General features: G+C 33.6%; 1 protein-coding gene across 1 annotated transcript in view; it reads left to right on the top strand.

The window, feature by feature from the left end:
* GRIK2 (glutamate ionotropic receptor kainate type subunit 2) overlaps positions 1 to 25,118 on the top strand; it is a gene marked incomplete at both ends in the record, with an annotated part of 345,231 nt that overhangs the window by 259,735 nt on the left and 60,378 nt on the right. Inside the window, one exon of the mRNA XM_079532662.1 lies at positions 2,393 to 2,610. Within this exon, the coding sequence (XP_079388788.1) occupies positions 2,393 to 2,610 (218 nt within the window). The remainder of the gene's footprint in view (positions 1 to 2,392; positions 2,611 to 25,118) is intronic.

Genomic DNA, 25,118 nt, shown 5'->3' with positions numbered 1-25,118 from the left:
CTTTTCTTTGTTCTCAGAATTATTGGAGTCCCTGTGAATGCTAAGTTGTACCCTTATGTGGTTGTAATATTCATATTACAGGAGGAGGGAAAAAAGCAACTTAGATTTTGCATTGTCATTTCAAAAAACAAAAATATGTATCCCTACCATCCAAAGTTTTCCTGAGGATGAGATATCAGGAAGAATAAGATGGTATTAGTTTTAAGTATCTTTCAGGGGTGATAGATTTCCATGGTTGTTTTGAATCAAGACTGAACCTCTATCCTTACCTCTATCCTTGCCTTGTATCATTTTTCCTTTTTATATATTTTTGGAGACATCATTCTAAGGATGACGTATCAGTCTTGATTTTTATAATTGCTTTTCAAAAAAATTTCCCCAAACATGAAGTTTCCTAAAAACAGGCATTTACACAGGCATGGAAGCTCTCATCTTATGGCAATAACTTTCCATTGGAAAAACTAAAATAATGCTTGGGCCTTCCTCATATTAACTTATAAAGCGCTCTTTCTTTGCAAAACGTTTGCTTAGTGCTGGAGGATACATGATAGAGGGAACTCATACATGTCTTGCTGACACCGCTCGCTCCCAGGAAACTGTGGGATATAGTGCTGGACATGACGTTACCTTGGGTACATGACAGTCAGCCCCTAACCAGGCTCTGTTTTGTGGGCCTAGGTGGCACTCGGTTTCAGTCCTTGGTACGAACTTGTGGTAATTGGGGCAACTGCGGCAAACATTTCCACTCTTCTTTTCTTCTCAGTCTTATCCAACTTTACTGGTGTTATTTTTAATGAAACAATTAAAAAATGGTTGGTGATGGTGGGCATATTGGGAACTCTGTTAGTGTTATGGTGTGTAAGTGTCTGACTGGCAGGGCCTAGGAGCAACTACATCAGAAAGGTACTTTTCTACTTTTTTCCTTGCAGAATTCTAGGCAGAGTCTGGAGCTGGAGTTGGCTGTCATGTCCAAGTCTGTCAGCTTTTTTTGTTTGAAACAGCAAGGGTAAGATGAACTGCAGGGTAAGATGGGCTGTTTTTGAGTACAGTAGTCCAGTTATGATACCACTTCTTTTTTTCTTTCCTTTGGTTTTCTTCCCCTCTCCCTCCCTCCCCACCCTTTTTTTTCCCCCTTTGTTTTATTCTTTTTTTGGCATTGACGTTGAAAGTTTGGCATAATCTTTCATTTATATGAAGATGTGTTACCTTGCTGGACCAGTTCCTTAAATATTTCAATATGAACAGTAAAATTTAACAGGAATAAAATAGTCCATCTTGCCTTCATTCCATTTTACCCAGGAGATCTAGAAACAAACATTGACCAATTAACAAAAATGGATTGCTTTGATACAGTGATGTAGTGGATATGGTAAAATTGTTTTTCTTAAAGCAACTTTACATACATTTAAAAAAATTATAATGTTCTTTCAGTGAAGCTTGAAATTATTTATTCAACATTAGAAATTTCATTTCATTTAATTATAAAGTTATGGACAGAAATCCATACATACTCATTATTAATAAATTCTTGTGGTTGTTAATTACATTAAATTTTATTTTTCCTATTTTTAGTAATTATGCACAAAAGTATATGTGCTTCAGTTTTTCTCATCAGACTCTAAATTAACTTTATTAATTATGCCAATTACTATACAGTGTTTGTAGTCCCCTCCATTCTTTAGTGCCATGAGCAGGCAACTCCAGCAATGCATTATAGTCTATCTATCTATCTATCTATCTATCTATCTAGTTTATGCATAGCAGTCTAGTATTTTAATTGCTATTAGAAACATGGCATAGATGTTTATCTGAAATTGTGTGGCTAACTATAGAGATGGGAGATGTTTCTTTTTACCTAAGAGCAAAATTTGATTATTCCTGTATGCTTATAATATATATTATATTTTATATTACGTGTTTCAGATATGAAATAGTTTTTTTGTATCTGTTCCTTTAATCAGAAACTTTTTAAATTTAATCAAGAGATTTTACAAAATATTTAAAAAATTCTTATTTTATGCCTTGAAGTTAAAGAACTGTATGCTTCAATAATAATAATGATTTAGAGGCTTAGTCCAGCCGTGATTTTTTTTTCTGGAAAGCCAGTTTAAGAAACTCCTTCTTAAAATATTTTTTTAAAACACTGATAACTTAATCTCCCATTGCTATCCTTTAATACCCACAGCTCCAAAAAATCTGTTTTTGTAAGTGTAATCAGTCCTTATTTTTCATTTCAGTTGTGTGTTTGTACAAGTAGTACACATGAGCCTATATCTTGAAGATTTTTTTTTTTGCACAGTGATTCCATCTCCCCACTGTGGCAAAAAGTGTTGAACACTTACTAATTGTTTCCTGTGCACTGGTTTCACATTTCTCCCCTGATTTTTATTAGGTTCTGAGCTCATGCCCAAAGCCCTCTCCACCAGGATAGTGGGAGGCATTTGGTGGTTTTTCACACTTATCATCATTTCCTCGTACACTGCTAACCTAGCCGCCTTTCTGACAGTGGAACGTATGGAATCCCCTATTGATTCTGCTGATGACTTGGCTAAGCAGACAAAGATAGAGTATGGGGCAGTTGAAGATGGAGCAACCATGACTTTCTTTAAGGTAAGCTTTACATTCTGTTTGAAAAGGTAACATATCACAACTGTGGAAGGAAAGATCTGTGAAGCCTGCTGAGGTTTAGCAAAGGAAATTATTTCCCCGCAAGCAAAAAGCAACTGGAAATCTCTTTTCTTAGGGTTTACAAGATAGCAAATGAAGCAAATGAAAAATCTCTCATGGAAAATAACAAGTTTTTTTTATGATTTTTGCTTTAAGAATCTAATGTATAGTAACAGAGTAAGTGAACAAACATGAACACTTTGCTTGAATAGTACTCCTGTGAGAATGAGTTTTTTTGGAACAGGATTTGAAGTATCATTTCAGTAGCATCATATTTTGTCTTTGCTCAAGCAACTGGACTTCTCTGTGGATATAAGAAGCTGGATAAAGAAAAATCTTTTGAAGGCTCTTTGGTAATGTATTCTGTTTTGATGGACATTATGTTCTCACTTAAAGCTTTGAGGTGACTGTTGCACTGGCATTTGAAACTAGGCAAAATAAGGTACAAAATATAAGCTGGCCCAAAAATTGAGTGCGTAAACAGATTCAGAGATGTTTGCTTCTTTTTTTTTCTTTTTTTTTTTCTCTCAGATATCTGGTGTCTAAAAAGTCGCTATTTATTGTTATAACCCTACAGGCTATCCAAGGGTACACTGTTTTATTAAAAAATATATACATATATAGATCTCTCGTCTTTTGCTTGGAAATTAAAATCAACTTCAGCGTATCAGAATGTTTTAGGCTGCTTAACTTTTAGCATGCATTGGGAATGTTCACAGTATTTTCCGCAGAATGCTTCTTAGAAAAGAAGCTGAGGAAGTCAATAGAAGTAAGTAGTCAATTAGAAGTCTATAGATGTCAGGAAATATTTCAAGTAATTAAATGAAATATAACTGAAAGTTTATAAGCTTGGATTTTTTGAAGTGTGAAAATGATTTAAGTCTCAGGACATAGATGACACAAGGTATATTAGCAGAAAATACTATGGGGTTTTATTTTCCTTCTTGTCCTGAAGAAGGCTTGGAACTTGTTCTTTCTGAGACTGAAACTGTGGACTCTAAAATATCAGAAAGCAATTTTAACTTGCCAATAATTTTTTCAGCAGTAATTTTACCAGAAGCAACTTCCTAACTCTTAGTTTTCCTTCCTCTAACCTTTAACTTTTTGTCTTATTCTATCTTTTTTTTTTTTTTTAATGTGTGTGATTTGTCTTTTCTTTTAGAGATGATATTTTCTTCTTTGTATGTTTTTCCATCCACATATCACTATACTACTTTCTTTCTGCATGTTTCTTACTGTTCTCTTTCTTCTTCTGTTTTTATTTAGCTAGATATATTTTATGCTTTTCTTGTAAATTGTAGTCGTGAATGAGAGAGAATTCTATCAAAATAGGAATTGTGCATAGACTTATGTCTTTGAAATACCCTGAACTTAACAGAGCAATGGCATTAGATCACATTATTTAATATTGCTTTATTATAATAATGAATTCTCCTACTTATATATTATGAGTGAGAAAGAGAAACCAGAAAAAAAACTTTGGATTTTATTCTGCTTATAAACTTTAGGCCAAATTAAGGTTACTTTACTGAACAAACATGTTTAGACTTTGTGTGTGAACAAGTTGTAGATATTATTTTGGAAGATAAAAATGCACTGAAAGGTCAGCTAGCAAATAAATTATTCCAAATACTTTTTTTCTGATCAGTTTAATATCTTATCTAAGAAGTATGGAAATTAATTAGTATAATTTTGTACCTAGTAAAATGTATCCAAATTTAAGCATTAGAAGTAGGCACAACTGTTCTTGTATTTCAGCCAATAAGATGAAATCATGCTCAAAAGAGAAATAAATACAATCTCATTTGATTCATTCAGTGTCTGAAACAGTTTCCAAGTGGAAATTGGAGCATGCTTGATGTAAATGCTTTTTACTAGAGCTAACTGTATAAGGAATATAATCAAATTAAATTAAATATTTCTACACTAGAAAAGTGTCTATCTGTTCCAGTAAGCTTTCTGGTAAAATTAGGTAGTTTTACTTGAGAAGGTTTAAATATCAGAAAACAAAATACTGTAGTTCTACTCTGTCTATACTGTTGTGTTTGCAAAGTAAATTTGTATTTTCTATACACAAATTACTTCAGGAATGTGATTTTCTTACTTGGAGAAAAGAAAACAAGTCTGAAGGGAAATTGCCTTAAAAGATAGTACTAGATACTACTAGCAGTTCATAGGTACTACTATGAAATTATTATAAAAAAGACCCTTAAGAACAGGCAAATGACCAAAGAAGACAAAAATAAAAAATAAATCAGAAAAATGTCTTAATGTACAGAAATGACGCCAAAAATAGATAGTACAGAAAGGCTTCAGTTGCCTATTTCTTCCTGCATTGTGGACAAAAACTAGGATAAGAATGTTTTAAATCGCTTTTCAAACAGATTATTTTATCAAACAGATGAAAGGTGGCTTAAAACAGTAAATATTAGTTTGTTATATGAACAAATGAATCGGGAAGGAAGAAACACTGCTTTTGTATATGACATTATGGAAACTATTAATGAAATATTTGGTCCCTTTCTGGTGACCACAGTTCAACAATAAGTTTAAAATTAGAAGGTATTCATAAAAAGTCAAAGAACAGCTGTAGATCTGGAAGAAAAGTTTTATAGTTTAAGGCTAAAGATGATTGGGCTATTTAATCTGCTGAAGAGAATGTTAAGAAGTGACTTGATCACCTTCTGTAAGTGCCTTAAAGAGAATGAGACTTCTGACAGTAAATGACTGTTTAATCTAGCAGAACAAAAAAAAAAAAAAAAAAAAAAAAAAAAAAAAAAAAAAAGCCATAACAAGATCCAGTGTTTCAAAGCTAAAATTAGGCAAATTTAGACCAAAAATAAAGTGCAAGTTTTTAAGACTCAGTAATTAAACCCTGGTAGAACTCATCGAGTAGCCGACTGGATTCATCCATCAGCTATTCTGAAGAGAGTACATATAGCATAGCCAAGCTTTTTTTAGAGCCTATTCAATGAAATACATAGCCATCGTTAGCTCAGATTAGATTTTAGTGGTTCCCTCCTACTTTAAAAATCTATGGGAGTATATTTTCTAGAGGGGTTGCCCAAAGGTGTCTGAGGAGATAAATTTATCATCTGTGTGTATGTTTTTCCTTAGCTGCTTTGTCTTCTTATAATGAGATGGATTGAGCAAAACAGTGTCATTGTGTTACAACATGAAATGAAGGCACCAGATGGTTTCCTAATGTTAAATGAAATTATCATATCTTGGTAATAGTTATTAGTTCCAGTCACAGTGAGGATCAGTAGCTGCCTATGAAACTGACAGTAATTTCTGCATAAATTATCTAAATAGAAGTCCATTTAATTTTTTCTTTAAAAAAACTCTGGAACCTGGCCAAGGCTGTCTGACGCTAAAGCCAAAGAATATTTTTTGAAGGAGAACATAAATGAGAATCAGGAAAAATAAAATAACTGCTTGCTAACATTACAATCTCAGAGAGCACTGGGGCATAACATACTGTTATGTTTGTACTGATATGAGGTTTGCTGAGAGACCTTGCAGAGTTTCCCTTCATGGAGGCATTCAAAATCTGTCTGGACCTGGTTCTAGGCAACTGGTTATAGGTGTCCCTGCTTGGGTGTGAATATGGACAAAGATGACCTCTAGAAGTCCTTTCCAACCTAAACCTTTCTGTCGTTCTGCAATGCTGCTACTCTTGTGAATGAAACATCCCTGAGAAATACCTTTGATGAAAAAGGAGGATGGTGTCTTTTGAGGCTGATTAGGTCCTTCAGATCATCATCTAGCTCCTCATGTTCTCAGAAATGTGATATTACAACTTCTTTAGGAAGTCAGAAAGGGGAAGAAATTTACAATGCTATCTAATCTGAGTGTAGAAAGGAATTAGTTATACAAAGCTGGATATTTCTGACTGGATATTTCATTGAGAAACAATAAAAAAGACCTTAGCATTATTCAAGAATTGTAAAGAAGGAAATGTGAAAGCAAATTCTATCTGCAGCTAAGCTGATTCTTTCCTCTCTTGATATATGTTTTGATGTTTCTCAGATTGCTAAATTTTTCTTAGTTACATTTTTCCCTTTTCTTTTGGCTGCTTCGGCTGGTGTCAAGGCTTTCCAAAATGCTTATAGCCTGAAAATGGTAATGAAAAAGAGTCTTGACTGTTCCTGTGTTGCTCCCAGGGTTTGGAAATAGGAATTAGAAATTAGACTGTTGATAGTTTGCATGTTTCGGAAGCCTGCTTTCCTTCTTCTTTGGAATGAAATGAAAACTTATTATTTTTATGAAAGATACTTTTCTCACAGTAGCTGCGCTTTGATTAAAAAAAAGAAAGTTCAGATTTTTCATTACCTCGTTTTTCTGTGGTCTCTTCAGCCTCTCAAAAAAACAGTGTCTGTTTCTTTTATACTGACAGTTCTGATAGTGAGAAGAAAAATGTGAATTCCACCCTGCTTCTGTTTGTACCTCAGCTCTATTCACATACGGAAAAGAAATACTACAGCACATGTTTATGTTGGTCTACAATTTTATGATTACTTTTGTGAAGTTGCTATGGATCTTTGTTTTTCTCTCTTTTTTTTTTTAATCTCTACCACTCAGTGTCAATTTTTTTTCTATGTTTCTATAAAGCACCATGTACAGTGGAACTTTTCTGAACTAAGATTAATTAACATTTACATAATAAATAGTAAAATCAAAGTCATTCTTCTTTCCCTAGTAGCATTTGGCTCATGTCATTGCTTCTGCATCATGAATTAAAGTTCCTTGTGAGAGTCATTTATTTTAAATCTTTGTTTTACTGATAGGGAAGCTGAAACACTAACAGAATACACATTTTTCATGATCACTTGGTGAAAGGCAGATAGTGAACTAATTCAGGAAAGCAAACTTGTGCACCTTAGAATAATCTCCTATATTTTTTGTCATTTGCATTTCCCAGTTTCTTTCCTTTTCTTCTTCAGAACCCATTTTTATACTTAAGCTCTGCTTATCTACAGAATCCTATTACTTCTTGCACTGTGTCTTCTCCACAAAGATCCACACTGCTGATCCTTGTCAAGCTTTTTTCTGCTTTTTGCCCTAGCCAGTTTTTACCACCTCCCTCAGGAAATATTTGGGGGCAATAGTTAAGAGCTAAGGACCTACCTTCCTCTTCCAAATTCTCCTCTGTTAAATAGAACGAAGATCTGGTTTTTGCTAGCATTGCAAATTCCCCCAAATAGTCTGTAAAGACTGAAAGATGAGGTTGTGGGGAAATTTTCCCACTGCTTACATCTGAAGTACAAGTGACAGATAACCTGTGAAATTAATGAAAGAATAGCAGAAAAAAAAAGGCATGAATGCCGTTCATATATAATGACATTGGCAGTGCTATGCATGAAGCCAGTATAGCCTCAGTTGTTTTTTTAAACCTGTTTGAACATTTCAATAGGCAAATGTTGTTTTTCTGTTTAACAAATAAGCATGCATATGTGGACACTTTGAAGTATGCACACACAGAACTTTTAGTTGAATATTGCAAATAATATATTATCAAGTTTAACAGTGCATGTCAATCATTCTGTGGAATTGCTGCTAGTCAGAGATGAAAGAACACCACTTCTGAGCTTTTCAAATATCTATTGGCTGACAGTGATGAATGAAAAAAACTTTCTGAGCCTCAGCCCTTATGTGTCATTCTGGACAATGGATAAAAAATAATTGGTAGCAGATACCACAGATAATCATTCAGTTTGCTTTAAAATAGTTTCACTTTTCTCTAAAGCCACATTTTAATGTAAAGCATGCAGATTTGTTCTTATGCATGAAAACACATTGTGCAAGAATGGAATTGGGTACAAGTATCGTGTCTTTTTTTTTCTCTTCTGCTATCATATTTTGGACATATTTACTAGAAACATATATGGTTGAAATGAATTCTCCTTTTCCTATGATTATTCCCTCTTTATTGGAACACTTCTTCAGTTAGCCACTACTTCTTTGCGAAAAAAAAAAAATCAGCCGATGGTGAAAACCTGTAAAGCAAGGTCTGTGGTCACTCCAGACACTAATAAGAACAAAATCTGCAATGACTGAGTCTGTGAGAATGAGACTGAGGCTTTTGTCAGAGACCTCAAAACACCTGTGTCTCACTGAATTCTTCATAAGATCAAGGAAGCTAGGTAGGTTAGATGGTACCTTAGGACAGACCATAAGGGCAGCAGTTCATTTGAATTCTGACAGTCAGATTTTCATACCACTAATTTCTTTGAGTTGAATGGTCTTTCTTCAGAGCCTAGCGAAAGAAAGGAGAAGTAATTCATATAAAGGGACTTCTTCCAACAAAACTGTCTAGGTACTGGGAGAAGGTGATTCAAATTTTTTATGCTGTCTTGACATTTTCCCTAGCTGTGGGGTTGTTAATGTTTCTGCAGTAAGTAAGATCATATGTTTGGCTGCCTGTTTTCTGTTAGAGCAGAAGCAAAAGAATGCCACTACCTTCCCACCATTGCCTTTGTCCATGTTCTTGTCTCTCCCCTTGCCTTTCTCCTTTTCCTATTCTTATTCCCTGTACATTTTTGCCTTGCTCCTGCTCTATGGACTAAGAAAGATTAAAATAGGAACTAGGTAGCTCTTCAGTTCAGCAAAGGTTTATGCTGCCTTATGCACTGTATGCAGACAGCAAGTATCCTCTGTGAGTTGCTGGACAACATATAGTATTCATAAAGATCTATGTTCTGAAATCACAAGATTCATATTTATCATTTACACTTGTCTCCAGCTACAGCTCTTAGAAACCAGTGAGGCACATACAAATGCTTTTCAGCATTTTCTCAAAAAATATGCATAATATGATCCATACTGTAGACAAATCATGGTGTTTATCTGAATAATACTGATCATTCTCAGTTTGTAAGGTATTTTAGATCTAGCAAGATCTAAATTCCAACTGAATAGAAACATAGGATACAAGAAATAGGAGCCCAGGAGAAAAAAAGAAAGAAAGAAAGAAAAAGACCAACTACACACTAATTCTTAGAAAGTCAATCATAATGATAAACAAATATTATTCAGAGGACATTGTGAATTCTGAATTGTGTTAGGATTTATTATCATTAAAAGACAAACATTTTATTAAACGTACTTGATTTAGAGAAATGTCATGATCTTGAGATTTGAAAACTCACTTTGTAGTCAAGAGAAACTCATTCCACTTTGGAAAATATATACTGATGCCACTGAAAACAAGAAAAGTAGGGATTTTTCCCTTTGAATCAGTACTCACTACTTTTAGTTGTGAGGATAACTTCTGTCGATGCTAAATGCTAGAACCAATGTGTGAAGAGCACAGTGTCCTGTTCTGCAGTAGGGCGATCTTACAGCACACTAACATGACAGCACCTGTAAGTCAACACCTTTTGGGAAGTGATTTGTGTTGCCTGGAAGTTTTGAGGTGTGAGGTTAAAAAAATCAAAGGCAATGTGATTACATCAGATAATTAAAGGTATCAACATCTAGAGTGCAAGTTGTCTTTATGTACTACTGTAGAATAACTTTAGATGTTTTATTTCTTTCTATGTACTTGACAGACTTCATTTTCTGCCCTCTTCTGGGACTGTAATGGCACTGACAGGATCAGTTGTAAGAGAGTGACTTAATGCTTGGTTCTGATCATAAGTTTAGGCTTTTTCCTTCTTGAAAATAGATAACCTAATTGCTACCTTGCTTTAGCATGTTTCTTTCCTTCTGCTGCTTTTTCCCAGGGGGCAGGGCAAGAATACTTGCCATTTCACATCCCTTTTCAGTTTTTTTCTCTTTGTGCCTGTCCTCAGATCATAACCTTAGACTGCACTGTAGCTGATCCTTTAAATCCAAACATTCTTCAAAAATTCTCTTTAAAAGACAGATTTCAGAGTTAGAATTTGTTTAGAAAATTGAGAATAAATCTGAGAACACTTTTAACTGTCTTAGCCTGAAAAAAATACATAGTCTTGTTCTTCAAACCAAATAAATCACCAAGTAGCTGTTAAAGTTTGCAGATTTGATCTATGATTCATTCCAGGAATGTGATTCTAAAACCGTTCACCAGAGTGAACTGTTTCTCAGTTTAGCCAGTCTTGTGTGAGATCCTGCCATATGAGCAACCATCAGTGTTAGTTCCTGCCTGCTGAAGCAGCCCGAAAACCTCTATTCATTACCAGAGGTGAACTCTCAGTTCCACCTTGTCAGTTTATATATGATACTACTGTGCTATTGTCCAACTGCATTAGCATTGCCTTGTGTATGAGAAATATTTCCAGTGCCAGAATCGCCCTGGACATCACCTAGAGTCCTATTATACTGATGAATTTCTTCTCCAGATTTTTCACTGTTTTGAACAGAATGCTTGTCGAGATCACTTAAACTATTCTTGCAATGCACCTATGGTTATAATTACATAAGCTACATTTGATATGGATGCCTTTTAAACATTTTTCAGTATTCACACATTAAATCAATGTGTATTTAATGTATTCAATATTCTTAATCTGTACAATATAGATTTTGGATATTTACAAAAATTATATGAAGTCATGATATATGTGATAATGGTAGCCTAGTAATCTGTCCATTCATATTTTGGATCAAAAAGAAGCAATGTATTTCTTAGTTTGCTCTTTTTTTAGTTCAGATATAGTATGCAGTCTTTTAATTTGCTCACCATTTTCACTTCCTTTATTTTGCATAAACCCTGCTCTGCAACAACCAAATATTGATGCATTATCAATACTATTTTCATTATGAGTCCAAAACACAGCATCATATAAGATACCATAAAGCCAAAATCAGAAGTCATTCATATGAATGGTGATGAAAATAAGTAATATGTTCATTTATGCTGCCACTGGCTTACATTTTCAGAATAGATATTCGAATGTAATTGGAAACCAAAGTCCAGATAAGGTGAATTTTATTGTCAATCACTGTGATTAGAGATGAGCATGACAGCTTTAATTATATTAATACACACTTCTAGCAAATTCTTATTCTGGTGAGAAACTAAGCATTTTGAAAATTATCAAAGGATTTAGTATTGCTTGTCTCGAAAGATTTGTATCTGAATAGTCTCTTTTCATTTGAGAATTGAAATCTGATTCCCCTCAATGATCAATAAAATACAGAAAATACCCTGAAGACCTATGAAGACTTGGCTTTCTTGATCTTTGAAGAATTCTGACTCTTGTTCAACAGAAGGCCAATAGTAAGACAGAAACTGTTATTCCCTTCTTTCTATTGCTTTTACTATCTCCTCACCTCTACTCTACCTCTCACTTTTTTTTTTCTGTTTTTTTTCTGTTTTTTTTTTTTTAAGTATTTTTTATATTTATTAATTTTTTACTCTGGAGATGTTTAACTTCCTTGTGCAAGGAACATGCAAAAATTCTTAAAGTATTTCTTTATGACACATCTGCTTGAAACTTCATGTACTGTAATACAGTTTCACTTTCTAAAAAAGAAAGACATATCTCTAAAGGAAGATTAATAAGGAAGGATCACTAACATCAGATATTTTCTGTCATGTATTTGGAAGACTACCTAGTACTTCTTTTACTTTACCTGACAGAGGAGGTCTGAGTATAATTTCTTTAATGCTTGAAATTCTATCTATCTAAGTCGTTACTGTTCAAGTGCTTTTTCATTCACTGAATGAAATTAAGGTTGTTTGTTGGTTTTTTTTTTGTACACCTATCTCTTCATGATGATTTGATGAAGATGATTTCATGCTGTCTGTGACTGGCTTTCTAAATCAAATAATCAAAACTGAAAGGAGGATTAAAGGAAATCTATAAGTCATATCTCATAAACAATATTGAGGCCTTTTCTTTTTCATTCCTATTCAGCTAATAATATGTTGCTAGGTTTATTTACAAGATAGATCTTAATTTTTAAATACTCTAAATTGATTTATTAACACTATAAACTATCAAGACTCTTGGTCTGATCTTCAGATTTTCAATTTTCCTTTTATAAATAAAGAATTATTTTGTTATATTGAATTTGTAACTTTTAGTAGAAAAAATCTTGTGGTAAACTTATCAGAGCCTACAGAGATTGGGGCTGTAATACAATATGGTTTGAGATAATAGTTTTTATCTTTACATTTATGGAAATTAAGTGATGGAAGCATTAAAAGCCTCTTGTTACTGCGCATTAAATTTCAATATTAAATTTTCTTACACAAGATTGCATTACACAAGAACTATTTTAATAGCATCGTCAACTACTAATGTAGCTAGTTTCAATACATAAGTAAAATGTATAGCAAAAGGTTTTTGTTATTCTTTCATAGATGTAAGACTTGTAAAACAAAGCCTGGCATCGTAAAATGAAAATAACTATGACAAAGAAATATATAGGGCAGGCTTCTCCTCACTCCAAAATGTAGATATCTTCTCTCTTTTCAGTTAGTCATTTAGCCTCTCTTTTGTTTGGGACTGGAAAAAAAATAGCTAAAACATACTACAGAGTTGATCTTCCAAACTACCTTAAGTAACTGTCCTAGATGGACAGTGTCCTGAAGATTTCCAGATTTTTTCCCATTGACCACAGAGAAGGCTGCATGGGTACCTTGTTCTGGATGCTTAGCAGCTGTAAGTATGTAAAATGAATCTTGTACAATTTCTGGTTACTGTTTAAGTGCAAGACAATTTTCTTCAGTGTATAAACTTCAGCATGACTGCAATTAAAAATTATCTAGATATGCAAATTAGAATAATGCAAATACTTCAAATCTCATGATAAAACTATCTGCCTTAACTAACACTGTGGGGAATTCTTGTCTTACTTTAGATGATTGGGTGAAATGATATGAAGAGTTTCTTTTCGTATATATTGGCATTAAAATGAATACAAAAATAAAACAGAAAAATCTCTTTCAAATCATAAATATTCATTCATCTATCATCATAGAAAAGGTTCACATTTTGGCTTGCAAGTGTGAGTTGTACTGTGGCCAAAATAGCTCAATGGTCTTTGTTTGTAAATGTAACGTTTAGAAAGACTGAACTGGTCGTTCACAGCAAAAATCAGTATTGTAAAAATTGAGCTGGTGATTGTGAAAGCTTGATTTCTAAAAATAAAAGTAAAATTAACAGTCAACAAACATAATACACTATTTTGCTTTGCTAGTAGTACTCCTTATTCTCAATTCTATAAGAGATTGAGTACATTTTATTCCACAAGTAGGGCAGATGTTGCTGTGTTGTCTGTTGCACAACTTGTATTTATTCATTTTTTTTCAAATTTTGTGATTCCAATGACAGTTTTTAAATTAAATTAGGGTGACAGGTGCAGGCTTTTGATGCATACACCACTAATGTGTTTGCATTCTTTGCATAATTTGTTGGAAGTTTGTGGTAAACTTGACATTTTTAGATGCCAGAATTTTCATGGAAGCTTAAAATTGAAGTATACAGTTCAGCAAATTGGTCAACTAAACTAATGAAGTTGAATAGATGTTAATAAAGAAACAATGAAAAAACTGAGGATATATCTGAGGATATTTCCAAATTCGCATTCCTATAACAACTTCAGGATCCAAACATTTTTATGCTGTCATCTTCTAAAAAGAATGTGGATTTACAAAACTGTGATATTGATTTAAGTTACGACTATTATTGCAGCACCTGAAGCATTTAGAAGAAATGTTTAAAGCAAGGATACTTGGTTAACAGTATCTTAAAAAATGTTTAAAAAATTCATAATTTTTGACCCAGTATTATGAAGTAATAGTTTTTAAGCTCATTGCTTAGAGACTGAAATGAAATATATAAAAAGACTTCATTCAACAGTAATGCAAATTACATAGAGAAATCTTTCCTGAGTATATTGCTCCATATCCATTATATGTGTCTGTCTTGAACTCCTACAGTTTACATTTATAGTATATACTATATATATACATATAGATATATGTGTGTATATATATATATAATATATATATATATTATATCTAAATACTGTATTTATATACAGTCTATATTTATAGTAGTAAATATTATAAAAAACAGTTTAGGACCATTTTAAACACAAATTCACAGGACTGGACTCTTCCTGCAAAACTGGATGATCATTCACAAACATGACAGAACATGTTAGGAACAATCTTGGCATGCACTTGGCCTCTCCTGAGCTATGGTCTAAATTATCTTAGGCACAGACCATGTATCATTTGGGAGGTGATTTCTTAGGACAGGCCAAAACAATTCCAGGCTGCATGTTAACAGATGGTATGCATAAATACAGTCTTGTTTCCTGGACCTTTTTGTTGAGTGTAGCAGATGACTCATAGTCTTAATTTGTATATAACTTGGGGAGAATCTACAGTATTATTGCTGAAATGTTGCCAGAATAATGTCTGGATCAGAAATTTGTGGAAAAGACAAATACTTGTTTCTTTCTGACCTCGTCTTAAATTCTTAAATTACTTTTTGTTTCCTTCTTAGTTATGTTTTTACTTAATGCAGGTCAGTTTTTGTCTGTTAAACTATTTGTAAAACTTGAAAATCTAAAGATGGAACTATTTCCTATATCTTACTGGTTATTTTTATTAATAAGTTCCTTTTGATCTCAGTATGAATTAGGTGTTTAAGTGATTTTTTGAATCTAGATCTAAAGACGCAAAAGAGAGAAAAAGAAGTCAATTCCAGGTAAGACTCTGCAAAAAACAATTTGTGTCTATTAAAGCAAAGTTTACTAGGCTTGGACTAGAGAAAAGTCAAAGTCAAATGAAAATAACACATCAATGATTTTACACTTTCAGTCTGTTTTTGTCTGTAACCAAAGTGTTATATTTGATCTTTAAACATGCAGTGCTTTTTTCCATTTTGTCAAGCTGTTGTTTCCTACAGTGTTAAGAGGTTTATTGGATGATTGATATCATTTACCATTCTAATTTCAAATGAAATTTTTCATTAATGTAATATGGGTCAAAGAAGAAATTACTTCATTTTACTTGAAAAAATTTAATCTTTGATGTGTTTCCATTCAGTGACAGCAAAACAAACATAGTCTTTGTTCTGATATTCTCTAATGAGAATTACTGATTTGTAAATTTATGTTTGAATGATATTTTAATCTATAAAAAATTTCAAGCTTATTTCCATAGTGAACATCATGTATGTATTTTGAGATGGATTTTTTAAGTGGGATGCAGAAGGACTCCTCATTTGCTTAAAAATTCAGTACCAGATCTACTTTTCATAATTTTACAGTATAAAAGGAACAAACTTTACATACATACATGTAAATGATGACGTATGTTTTTAAAATTTGCACGCAGCCTTTCTCCTGAAGGTCTATAACTTATAGCACACTGCTATTTTACTGCACTCTTTTCCTGAAGAGGAAGTGGTGTAATTGAATTGAACTGCTTCATCCAGCAGTCTGCAAAATTGTAGTAATCAATAGGGAAATGGCAGATATGAACGTTAGTGACAACAAAGAATAGGTTAGTTGATATCAAAGAATATGGGTGTAAGACTTTACTAAGGGAAAGTGCTCCATTACACTTCATCTATACTAACAATATATCTTAGTATTTAGCTTATCCTATCAAGCTTTCAGAAAATTAGAATGCGTCAGGTTTCGTGGTTCCACTTCTGAGAGAGTCACTTTAACAACAGCTAAAAAAGTTAACATAGATATATCCCACAGGAGAATTGCACTACAAATTGCACCTGACTAAAATGTCAGGATTTTATTAATTTTAAAATGCATTCTTGCAATTTCTTCTTTTTCTGAATAGAGCAGATCCAGTGCAATAAGTCTTGGACAAGAATTGGCTCCTGGATGATCGCTGTATTGTAGATGAATGTAAATGCTGGTTTTGAATCATGTGCATAGGGAACAATGAACACACATTAATTTCTCTGGAGTATTCACATTTATTGTTCAGAAAGTTCCTTATTTTGTGGAAAGCTTGGATATTTGCTTACTTCTTTGTCAGGACAGTATACACAGCTTTTAAATGCTTGTCCACACAGGAAATGCTAGTGAAAAGCTGAGTTTCACTACATCAATCAAGTGGATACCTTTCAGTGAGATTGTTCTACAGGGAATACCAAAAAGAGAGAGTCAGTAAACAAATTGATGTTGAGTTGGCAAGTCAGTGTATAACAGATAGTGTTTGTCACTATGAGAGCTAACAGTTGCTGATAGCAGTTGGATGGTTTTCTGAGCAAGCTATAAAAAGGAGCAGGTGCTAGCGAGGATAGAATACAAGAAGAAAAGTATTCATTGATGGATGATTTTGTTCACTCACTTTGCAAAACTTGTGAGATATTTGATTTTAAAGAAGTTAAATTTGAGATTTTCTGTGCTTGATTATTGCTTTTTCACTTTTTTTTTTTTTTTTTTTTTTCTCTTTGTCTTAGAATAAAGCCAAACTCCTTAATCATGCATGTGTCTTTATATAAAACTACTTCTAGTTGCAGGGATGAATACATGTTTCCTATAAAACTCAGAAGTAATTTTCTCACTTTACCTGTCTTTACATTAAAATACCAACATTGGAAGTTTTGTCCTTTGTTGGCTTCGTTATTACTTAGAATCATAGAATCATAGAATCATAGAATCACTAAGGTTGGAAAAGACCTAGAAGATCACCCAGTCCAACCGTTCACCTATTCCCAATAGCTCCTACTAAACCATGTCCCTCAACGCAACATCCAGTCTTTCCTTGAACACCCCCAGGGTCGGTGATTCCACCACCTCCCTGGGCAGTCCATTCCAGTGCCTGACCACCCTTTCTGAAAAGTAATACTTCCTCATGTCCAGCCTGAATTTCCCCTGGCGTAGCTTGAAACCATTCCCCCTGGTCCTATCACTAATGACACGAGAGAAGAGGCCGACCCCCAGCTCACTACAACCTCCCTTCAGGAAGTTATAGAGAGCAATAAGGTCTCCCCTGAGCCTCCTCTTCTCCAGGCTGAACATTCCCAGCTCCTTCAGCCTCTCCTCATATGGCCTGTGCTCCAGACCCCTCACCAGCTTCGTTGCCCTTCTTTGAACACGCTCCAGGGCCTCAATATCTTTCTTTCAGTGAGGGGCCCAAAACTGGACACAGTACTCGAGGTGCGGCCTGACGAGTGCTGAATATAGGGGAACAATCACCTCTCTGCTCCTGCTTGCAACACTGTTTCTGATGCAAGCCAGGATGCCATTGGCCTTCTTGGCCACCTGGGCACACTGTCGGCTCATGTTCAGCCGAGCATCAATCAATACCCCCAGGTCCATTTCCTCTACGCAGTCCTCCAGCCACACCGCCCCAAGCCTGTAGCGTCGCCTGGGGTTGTTGTGGCCGAAGTGCAGGACCCGGCATTTGGCCTTGTTGAAACTCATCCACTTAGACCATAATACATATTTTTGGAAGTGTGGAGGAGGAGTCAGCATTGATTTTCTAAAAGCACTTTTCTCACTGAAGTGCAGCATGATTTTGAAAATGAATTGTCCATGGTTCTTGCATTCTCTTTGTACTGATGAAAAAAACGCATGATTCTATGACCTCAATGCAGAATTCTATGACAAATAAATGCACTAAAAGCATGCACCAAAGCAAAAATTGTTCTGACAGGTTAGATATTTTGTACCAGAATGAAATTTGATTTGCTGAGTACTCTGCAGTGCTTCAGCTTCCCATGCCTCTAAAGATCACAACATGGAATATAGACCTGACATTAAGAGCTTAAGTGAGCATCACATGAAATCTGTCAAGACTACTTTTTCTTCTTAGAATGCTGTGTAAGGATGTGTATAAGCAAGTTGCTTCTGCCCTCAGTGCTTACAGATGTTTGGTGACAAGAGAAAATTATTTTCCCTTTGGCCTTCAAGCCAAGACATCCCTGTCATGCAGTAGCCCAGCACCAAAAGTTTTTCACCTGCAAAAATACAACCAAAATCATCTTAAAAATATGATCTATATCTTTCTATCTTTGCTGATTTCAAACATTTTGTCAAAGAAAGTACAGTAGATCTAGTAATAAAATTTAGAATGGTATCTAATATGTAAAGTCATTTATAACCTAGTCTTTATTAGGTTTAACTTTAGGTAGTAAATCTGCACTAATAATGGACAAAATAATTTTATTTATCCGCGCTGAAAAAATGGATGCTAAATCTGCATCCTTCTTCTGGGTGGGCATGGACAACCTTCTCTTCTGTTTGTTGTGTTACACTTCTGCACTGACACACCATTTCGACCACCCACACTGCCCGTGTGCACTGTGATTAAAGGACTTGTCTCCTTACATTTAAGTGAGAACTCTGACAGATACTCAGCTGCCTAAAATCTGCTTCCTTAATCGAGATTGTTTTAGAGTTGTTTTGACACCCTACCCCCCACTCTCTGCTGAAAAATATATTTTTGGTTCGTTTCAGTTTATCTCAGTTCACTTATCCATCTTTTTAAAAAGCACTGAGCATTCTAGTTTTCAGTGTGGGAAAATATAGTGTGAATACATGTAATATGGAGCTCATTTTCAAACTCTTTGTGTAAATCTCATTATAATTAACGTTTTCAAAGCTATAGCAAAAAAAAAGAATCTCTGTAGGTCAAGATTAGTGGCAAATTTTATTATCACTATAGATTGGTATCTTTTTTATTAAGTATTGCAAATAAGTTAATTAAACTATACAGACTATACTATTCTTTATTCTAGACCTCCTGACAGCTTTCTGCATTTTTAATTACTATGAAAACAATAAAATTTAAAGAATTAGTTAAGCTACTTTTTTTCTGGGAACTACATCTTTGTGATGTAGTAAAATATCAAGAAAAACAGAGTTGTTCATAGCTCATGTGAAAGAAACTTAATACATGAATGCAACTATATTCCATGAACAAAACTGTTTATCAGAAGAACCTGATTTTGTAGTTGTTCTAGGACAAATTTTTATCTTAGTGCTAAATTTAATAAGAAATATTTCTGCATAATACCATGAATTACATAAGCAATTGTATCAGATAAAAATTCAATACATTTATAAGGATAATGCTTACTTTTGCTGCCTTTTTTTTAAGTTCTAAACTTTGTACTTGTGTCACATGTAACTAGTCCCTGTGAACTATGCTGAGAGTTTCAGCTAACTAAATGGGTATTTAGATGAGAGCACTGATTGATAGAACAAGAGGCAATGGTTTTAAATTAAGACAGGGGAGGTTTAGGTTAGATATTAGGAGGAAGATTTTCACACAGAGCGTAGTGAGGCACTAGAACAGGTTGCCCAAGGAGGTTGTGAATGCTCCATCCCTGGATCCATTCAAGGCCAGCTGGATGTGTGGGCAGCCTGGTCTTGTGGTTGGCAACCCTGCACATAACAGGAGGATTGAAATGAGATGATCATTATGGTCCTTTTCAACCCAGGCCATTTTATGATTTTATGATTCTATGATTTGTAGTTGTAGATTTCTATACGCAGTTATCAGATTTCTATTTAAGCTAGAGATCTGTCAAAATGGTTACTACTAAATTATGTATTCTGTGCTCAACAATAATGCTAGAATAGCTACTGAGCTAGATTTCCTCCCCTTGTTCCTTTCTGGCAACTATTGAACCATACCATTCTTTTTGGATTTCCCAACATACAGCTCTGTCTTCTGGTTGTCTTTATAGTCTCGGTCTGTCCAGATCAGCTTTGTCTCTTGGAACATTCTGAAAAGTGAATTCATAGATTAGAGCTAATCATAAGTAATTGTGTTTTAAATTGTAATTATACGGGAAATAATTTTTAAAAATCTTACAATAATGCCCTTTCTCCAGAAAGCAGTATCTTGAGCTCTCTCCTCTGGTTTACAATACGATTCTGCCATGTTTATTTCTATGATTATTTTAGAGACTTGCAACTGAGTTATCAGCTAAACATTGCATTAGTAATAATAGCTCCTGTGGTTAGTTTGCTTTTTTAAAAAAGAAAAAAAGTTTTACATTTGTTTGTCTCTATTATTCAAGGAATTGTATTAGTGTGGCTGTTCATTAAAGTGATAGCACAATTCAAATATTTAAAATCTGTTGAAATTAACTACATGCTGCTGTGTCATAAATGGCACAAGTCCTGAATGGAATCCCTGCTGTTTATGTGATGAGTTGATAAAAGATAGTAGATGCTCTGAAGTATCAGTGAATGCAATTTTCATGTGGTGATAAGACTTTCTCTTTGCAGTAGAATCCCACATGCTTACATGATGATTTGGTACATTTTCTGTAACAAAGCTGTTCATCTTTCACATGTCCAAACATCTTCCTGTCATGGAAATCTCTTTTCCTGTATGGGCCATCTGGGGCCTTAACAGCTTGCTTCCCTCCAGCTCTTCTGGTTGCTTTCTCGGCTTTGTGTTAACGTGATGAAGCTTATGCATGTTCAATATAAGAAAAAGAAAAAAGAAAAAAAAAAAAGATAAAGCTGTTTTATTAAAGGAACAGAATCTTTTGTCGAAGACTACAGGAAAAAGAAAAAAACAAAAAACAAACAAAAAAACAACATACCATTGAACAACAACAAAAAATTTAAAAAACAAAAAAAAAAAAAAAAAAGATAGGAATTATGACCAGAAAATCTGACGTGAACTTTTTTCAAAGTTCATAATATCTGGAATCTATCCACTAAGTGTAACTTAAAACATGCAGATTTATGTTCGTGAAGTCTTTTTTATTCCATAAAACACCACCAGATTCAAAGGAAATGAGCGTAGGAATTTGTTAATATTGCAAGTTGCCCCACCAAAATTTAAAAATATCAAAATCCAAATTAAAAAAAAAAAACACTTTTTTTCCAGAGAAGTCTCTTTTATAAATCAATGTACTTTACTTTCTCATGTCTTCCCATTGTAACTTTTTTTTCGCCTTGCCTTGCCTTTTTTTTTAAGTTGAAAAAAGTTTATTTTTTGGGAAAAAAATGAATCTTTCATGCAAACTCCAGTTCACAGAAATAGCTCCCTGAAACACTGCTGTAAAGTTTTTTTGAGTCTTAATCCTCCAGATATCTATGCTGCTTGAAATTTTATCTCTGCTACTCTGGTTAAATTACCTATAGATTACAACCCTATTTACCTTAGGTTTTCTTTAAGGAAACCTTCATGTGAACATATGGCAAGTCCGCACTAAGGTTTAGTATTCAAATTAATGGAGGAATTCTCAGGCTGCAGAGCCTTTTTTTTTCTTCTAAAATGCAAGAAAAAGATTAATGAAAATCAATTCCATTTAAAAAAATATGAACACTGAAGAACAAGTTAGATGCTACGGTGGTAAATATGAGAGGTTTCAAGCAAAAGGAGAGCTATCATCCCATCTGTTTATTGCTTTGTTTAACAATGCCCTCCTTAGATGCTTTGATTTCCTGTCTGCTTTTCTTTTCTAAAGACATATTTAAGATGGTATATTTTTCTCGATAGACCATAGTGTTTCTTTTAAAATATAATTTATGGTTTATTATTTAAATGGAGCTGTTTCTTCTTACAGTTTCAAACTGAAAAGTATAATATAGCTGATTTCTTTGTTTTTAATCCTGAAAAACACACATAATTGCACCATATTAGAACTTAGTTTCTTGAATAACTTCCTTAAAATCAGAAACACTAAATTGTTATTTTATGTGCTCTATTTACTTGTGCTTCTTTAACAAAAAAAAAGGATTTCTTAGGATCAATTACCTTTTTTTTTTTTTTCCTGGAAAATAAGGAAGAATGTCTCAGATTCAGATATGCGGCCCTAAAGTTTATTGGATTTCTGAACCTTTTTTTTTTAAGTTACTCTTATCAAATGTTGAATATGTAAGAATGATTAATAATTGCACTGTTTACAACATTCTCAGAGAATTTTACACATGTAAAAATCTTATTATTTTTGAAAACATCCTTATCTTTTTCTATTTCCTTGTTATTTTTAAGCGTGACTGGTGATAGGAGCTAGTTAAATAAATAAGCTTATCATCACTTATAAATTACAGTTGGTAAAACTGCTACAACATGTCCGTAATGTTGATTCCTCCCCAGCAGCATGACTCCTCCATCTTAGGACATTATTATAGAGCTGTAACATCTATGTTTATATCTTTCCATCTGCCTAGCATTGATATTTATCACAGGTAGCAGAGAGGTAAGTACTTATTAGGGATTTTTGGTTCAGAAGAGTACAATTCCTTTCATAGATCAGGAGTGAAAGAGAGAATGCGCTTTTGTGATTATTAGGTTTCAGGCCTGATCTTTAGGAGTGGGCTTTATTTATTTATTTATTTTTAATTCCTTGTGTAATTTATCTTTAAATTAGGTACTGTCAAACTAAATGTAAATTTTTCTTTTTTTCCTTCCATGTATTTATAATCTCTGTGATCCCTTTGAGTCATTTCTACACAACAATGAGATTATTAAGTAAAACTCGACCTAGCCCTGGGGCCTTTATTTGCTTAAGCTGACTCTTCTGTCATTAATCATGTAGTCCTCTTGTTTTAAGTTATTTCCTTATGGTCTAAACAGCCATGGTTCACATCTAGTATTTGAATTAATTTTATTACATGAATTTTATCAGACATTGACGCATAGCTTGACATGTGCTCTGACTTCCGAATAACTTTCTCACAACCAAATCTGTTCCTTCTGTTGTTTCCAGACAACAGAATAGCAAGTTATCATTCTTCCTTACATCTTGATATAGTGGGAATTATCCAAGTCAAATAATTTATGATTATTTATATCTTACATCATGACATGTTGTACTCAAGTGACTTCACTGCATTCCATTCATTGGGTAGGACTGACAGTTCATATTTAAGCAGGCAGAAAGAAAGGCAACCTTAAGGTGAAAAATACAGCCAATTTATTCTTATTCTCTTTTCTGGAGTCGGGGAATATATGAAAATCTATTCAGGCCCAATAACATATTTCCTCTAAGTATTAAATTGAGAAAAAGATAGGAAGGGTATGTACAGTGGCAGTGCTCAGGATCACTAATTCCATCGTCATATTCCAGTTGTGGTCCCCAGTGAAAGAATTTTGTCTTTGCAGTTTAAAGGTCTCTGGGTGTGTTTTTGTTTTCTTCTGGTTATTGTTTTGTTTTGCTTTGTACTTTTATCATAAGAAAAAATCAGTTTCCAACAGAAAATAATGATTTTTATAGAAAAAACTTGTATAGCTTTCAACATTTTAATAGGCATTGGTATCATGTGCCTCTATATGAATTCACTTTGTGTAGCTTCAGTCATACAACCTGACCTACTCTTTTAGTTCAGTCTGTATTCAGTGTAGGCTTTGGATAGCTGGCAGAATTGTACTCTGGAGATAATCCCTTATTCTCTCTTTCTTGAATATAATGGAATTCTCTTAGTATCTAAGAGCTTAGAATAAGTGAGTAACTTCTAAAGGACTAAAATAAGCAGCATGATTTTTGTCCCTAAATATATGTTTAATTTTACTTTCAGCATCATTTTCATTCTAACACCTTGTTCATGCTTCTTAACATGCGGGAAGTTTATAAAGTCTCTTTCGCCGCTGCAAGATGTGCCAGTTGGATACCTCACCCCTGTTCTTTATGAATTTGGTTACTTTTAATTATTTAATTAAGTTTTTATTAATTAATTAATTAATTATTTAATTTGGTTACTTATAATTTGGATTATTATGAATGGAAGAGAAAATACATTAATACTGTAACATAAGAGAACGGAAATAATGCACCTTGCACATCTGAAATTTCAGTATGCTCCACTGAAATGAGTGTATTTAATCTCAAACAGCAAATGCTGGTTATTCAGACAGAGTCTAAGTTTTTTGCGTTTTTATCAATGAGTTATTTGGAATGGGAAAACACTCTGTGCCAGTTGTTTCTGCATTCTATTCCTCCTGTATTAAACATAAATTTGTTTAATCTATTTCTAGTTAATCTATTCTAATTTAGTCACTTTCTGTTTTGTGAGTATAAAAGACACATTCCCTCTCTTTCTTGTATGATGTCAAAGATTCAAAGGGGCAAAAAATCGAGGCCATACTATTTAGAACAATGAACATGAATGTTTTCTTTTAAATTAGAAAGCAAAAGGAAAACGAAAAAAAAAGACTAAATTGCCTTTTCAGTGTAAGCTTTGGGTTTCAGACAAACTGGTGTATCTTTAATTTGTACAGTGCCTATTTGAATAAGGTATTTAACATAGTAATTACTTGAGTATTCATGTTCAATGATTGCTATAGCACATATGCAAAAGAGTCTAATTCCCTGCCTTAATATCTGTAATATATACAGTGTATTTTCTGTTCATAATTTTCAATCTTCTATTTAGTAAAAGTAAACATGCAAACCAAAAAACAAAAGTCCAACAGAAGGTGATTAAAAATCTATATTTTAAAATATAAAACAGTAATTTTACTCATTTCTGTGACTTATCACAATTTGCATATTACTGTGATGATGCTGAAGTGCTCATATCACCATGTAGTAGAAGTACCCAATTAAACAATGGAAAAT

The sequence above is a fragment of the Tetrao urogallus genome, assembly GCF_951394365.1.
Source record: "Tetrao urogallus genome assembly, chromosome: 2".
In the NCBI taxonomy this organism is placed as follows: Eukaryota; Metazoa; Chordata; class Aves; order Galliformes; family Phasianidae; genus Tetrao; species Tetrao urogallus.
Note: the sequence above shows the minus strand (reverse complement) of the source record. Positions and strands in the feature narration are given on the sequence as shown.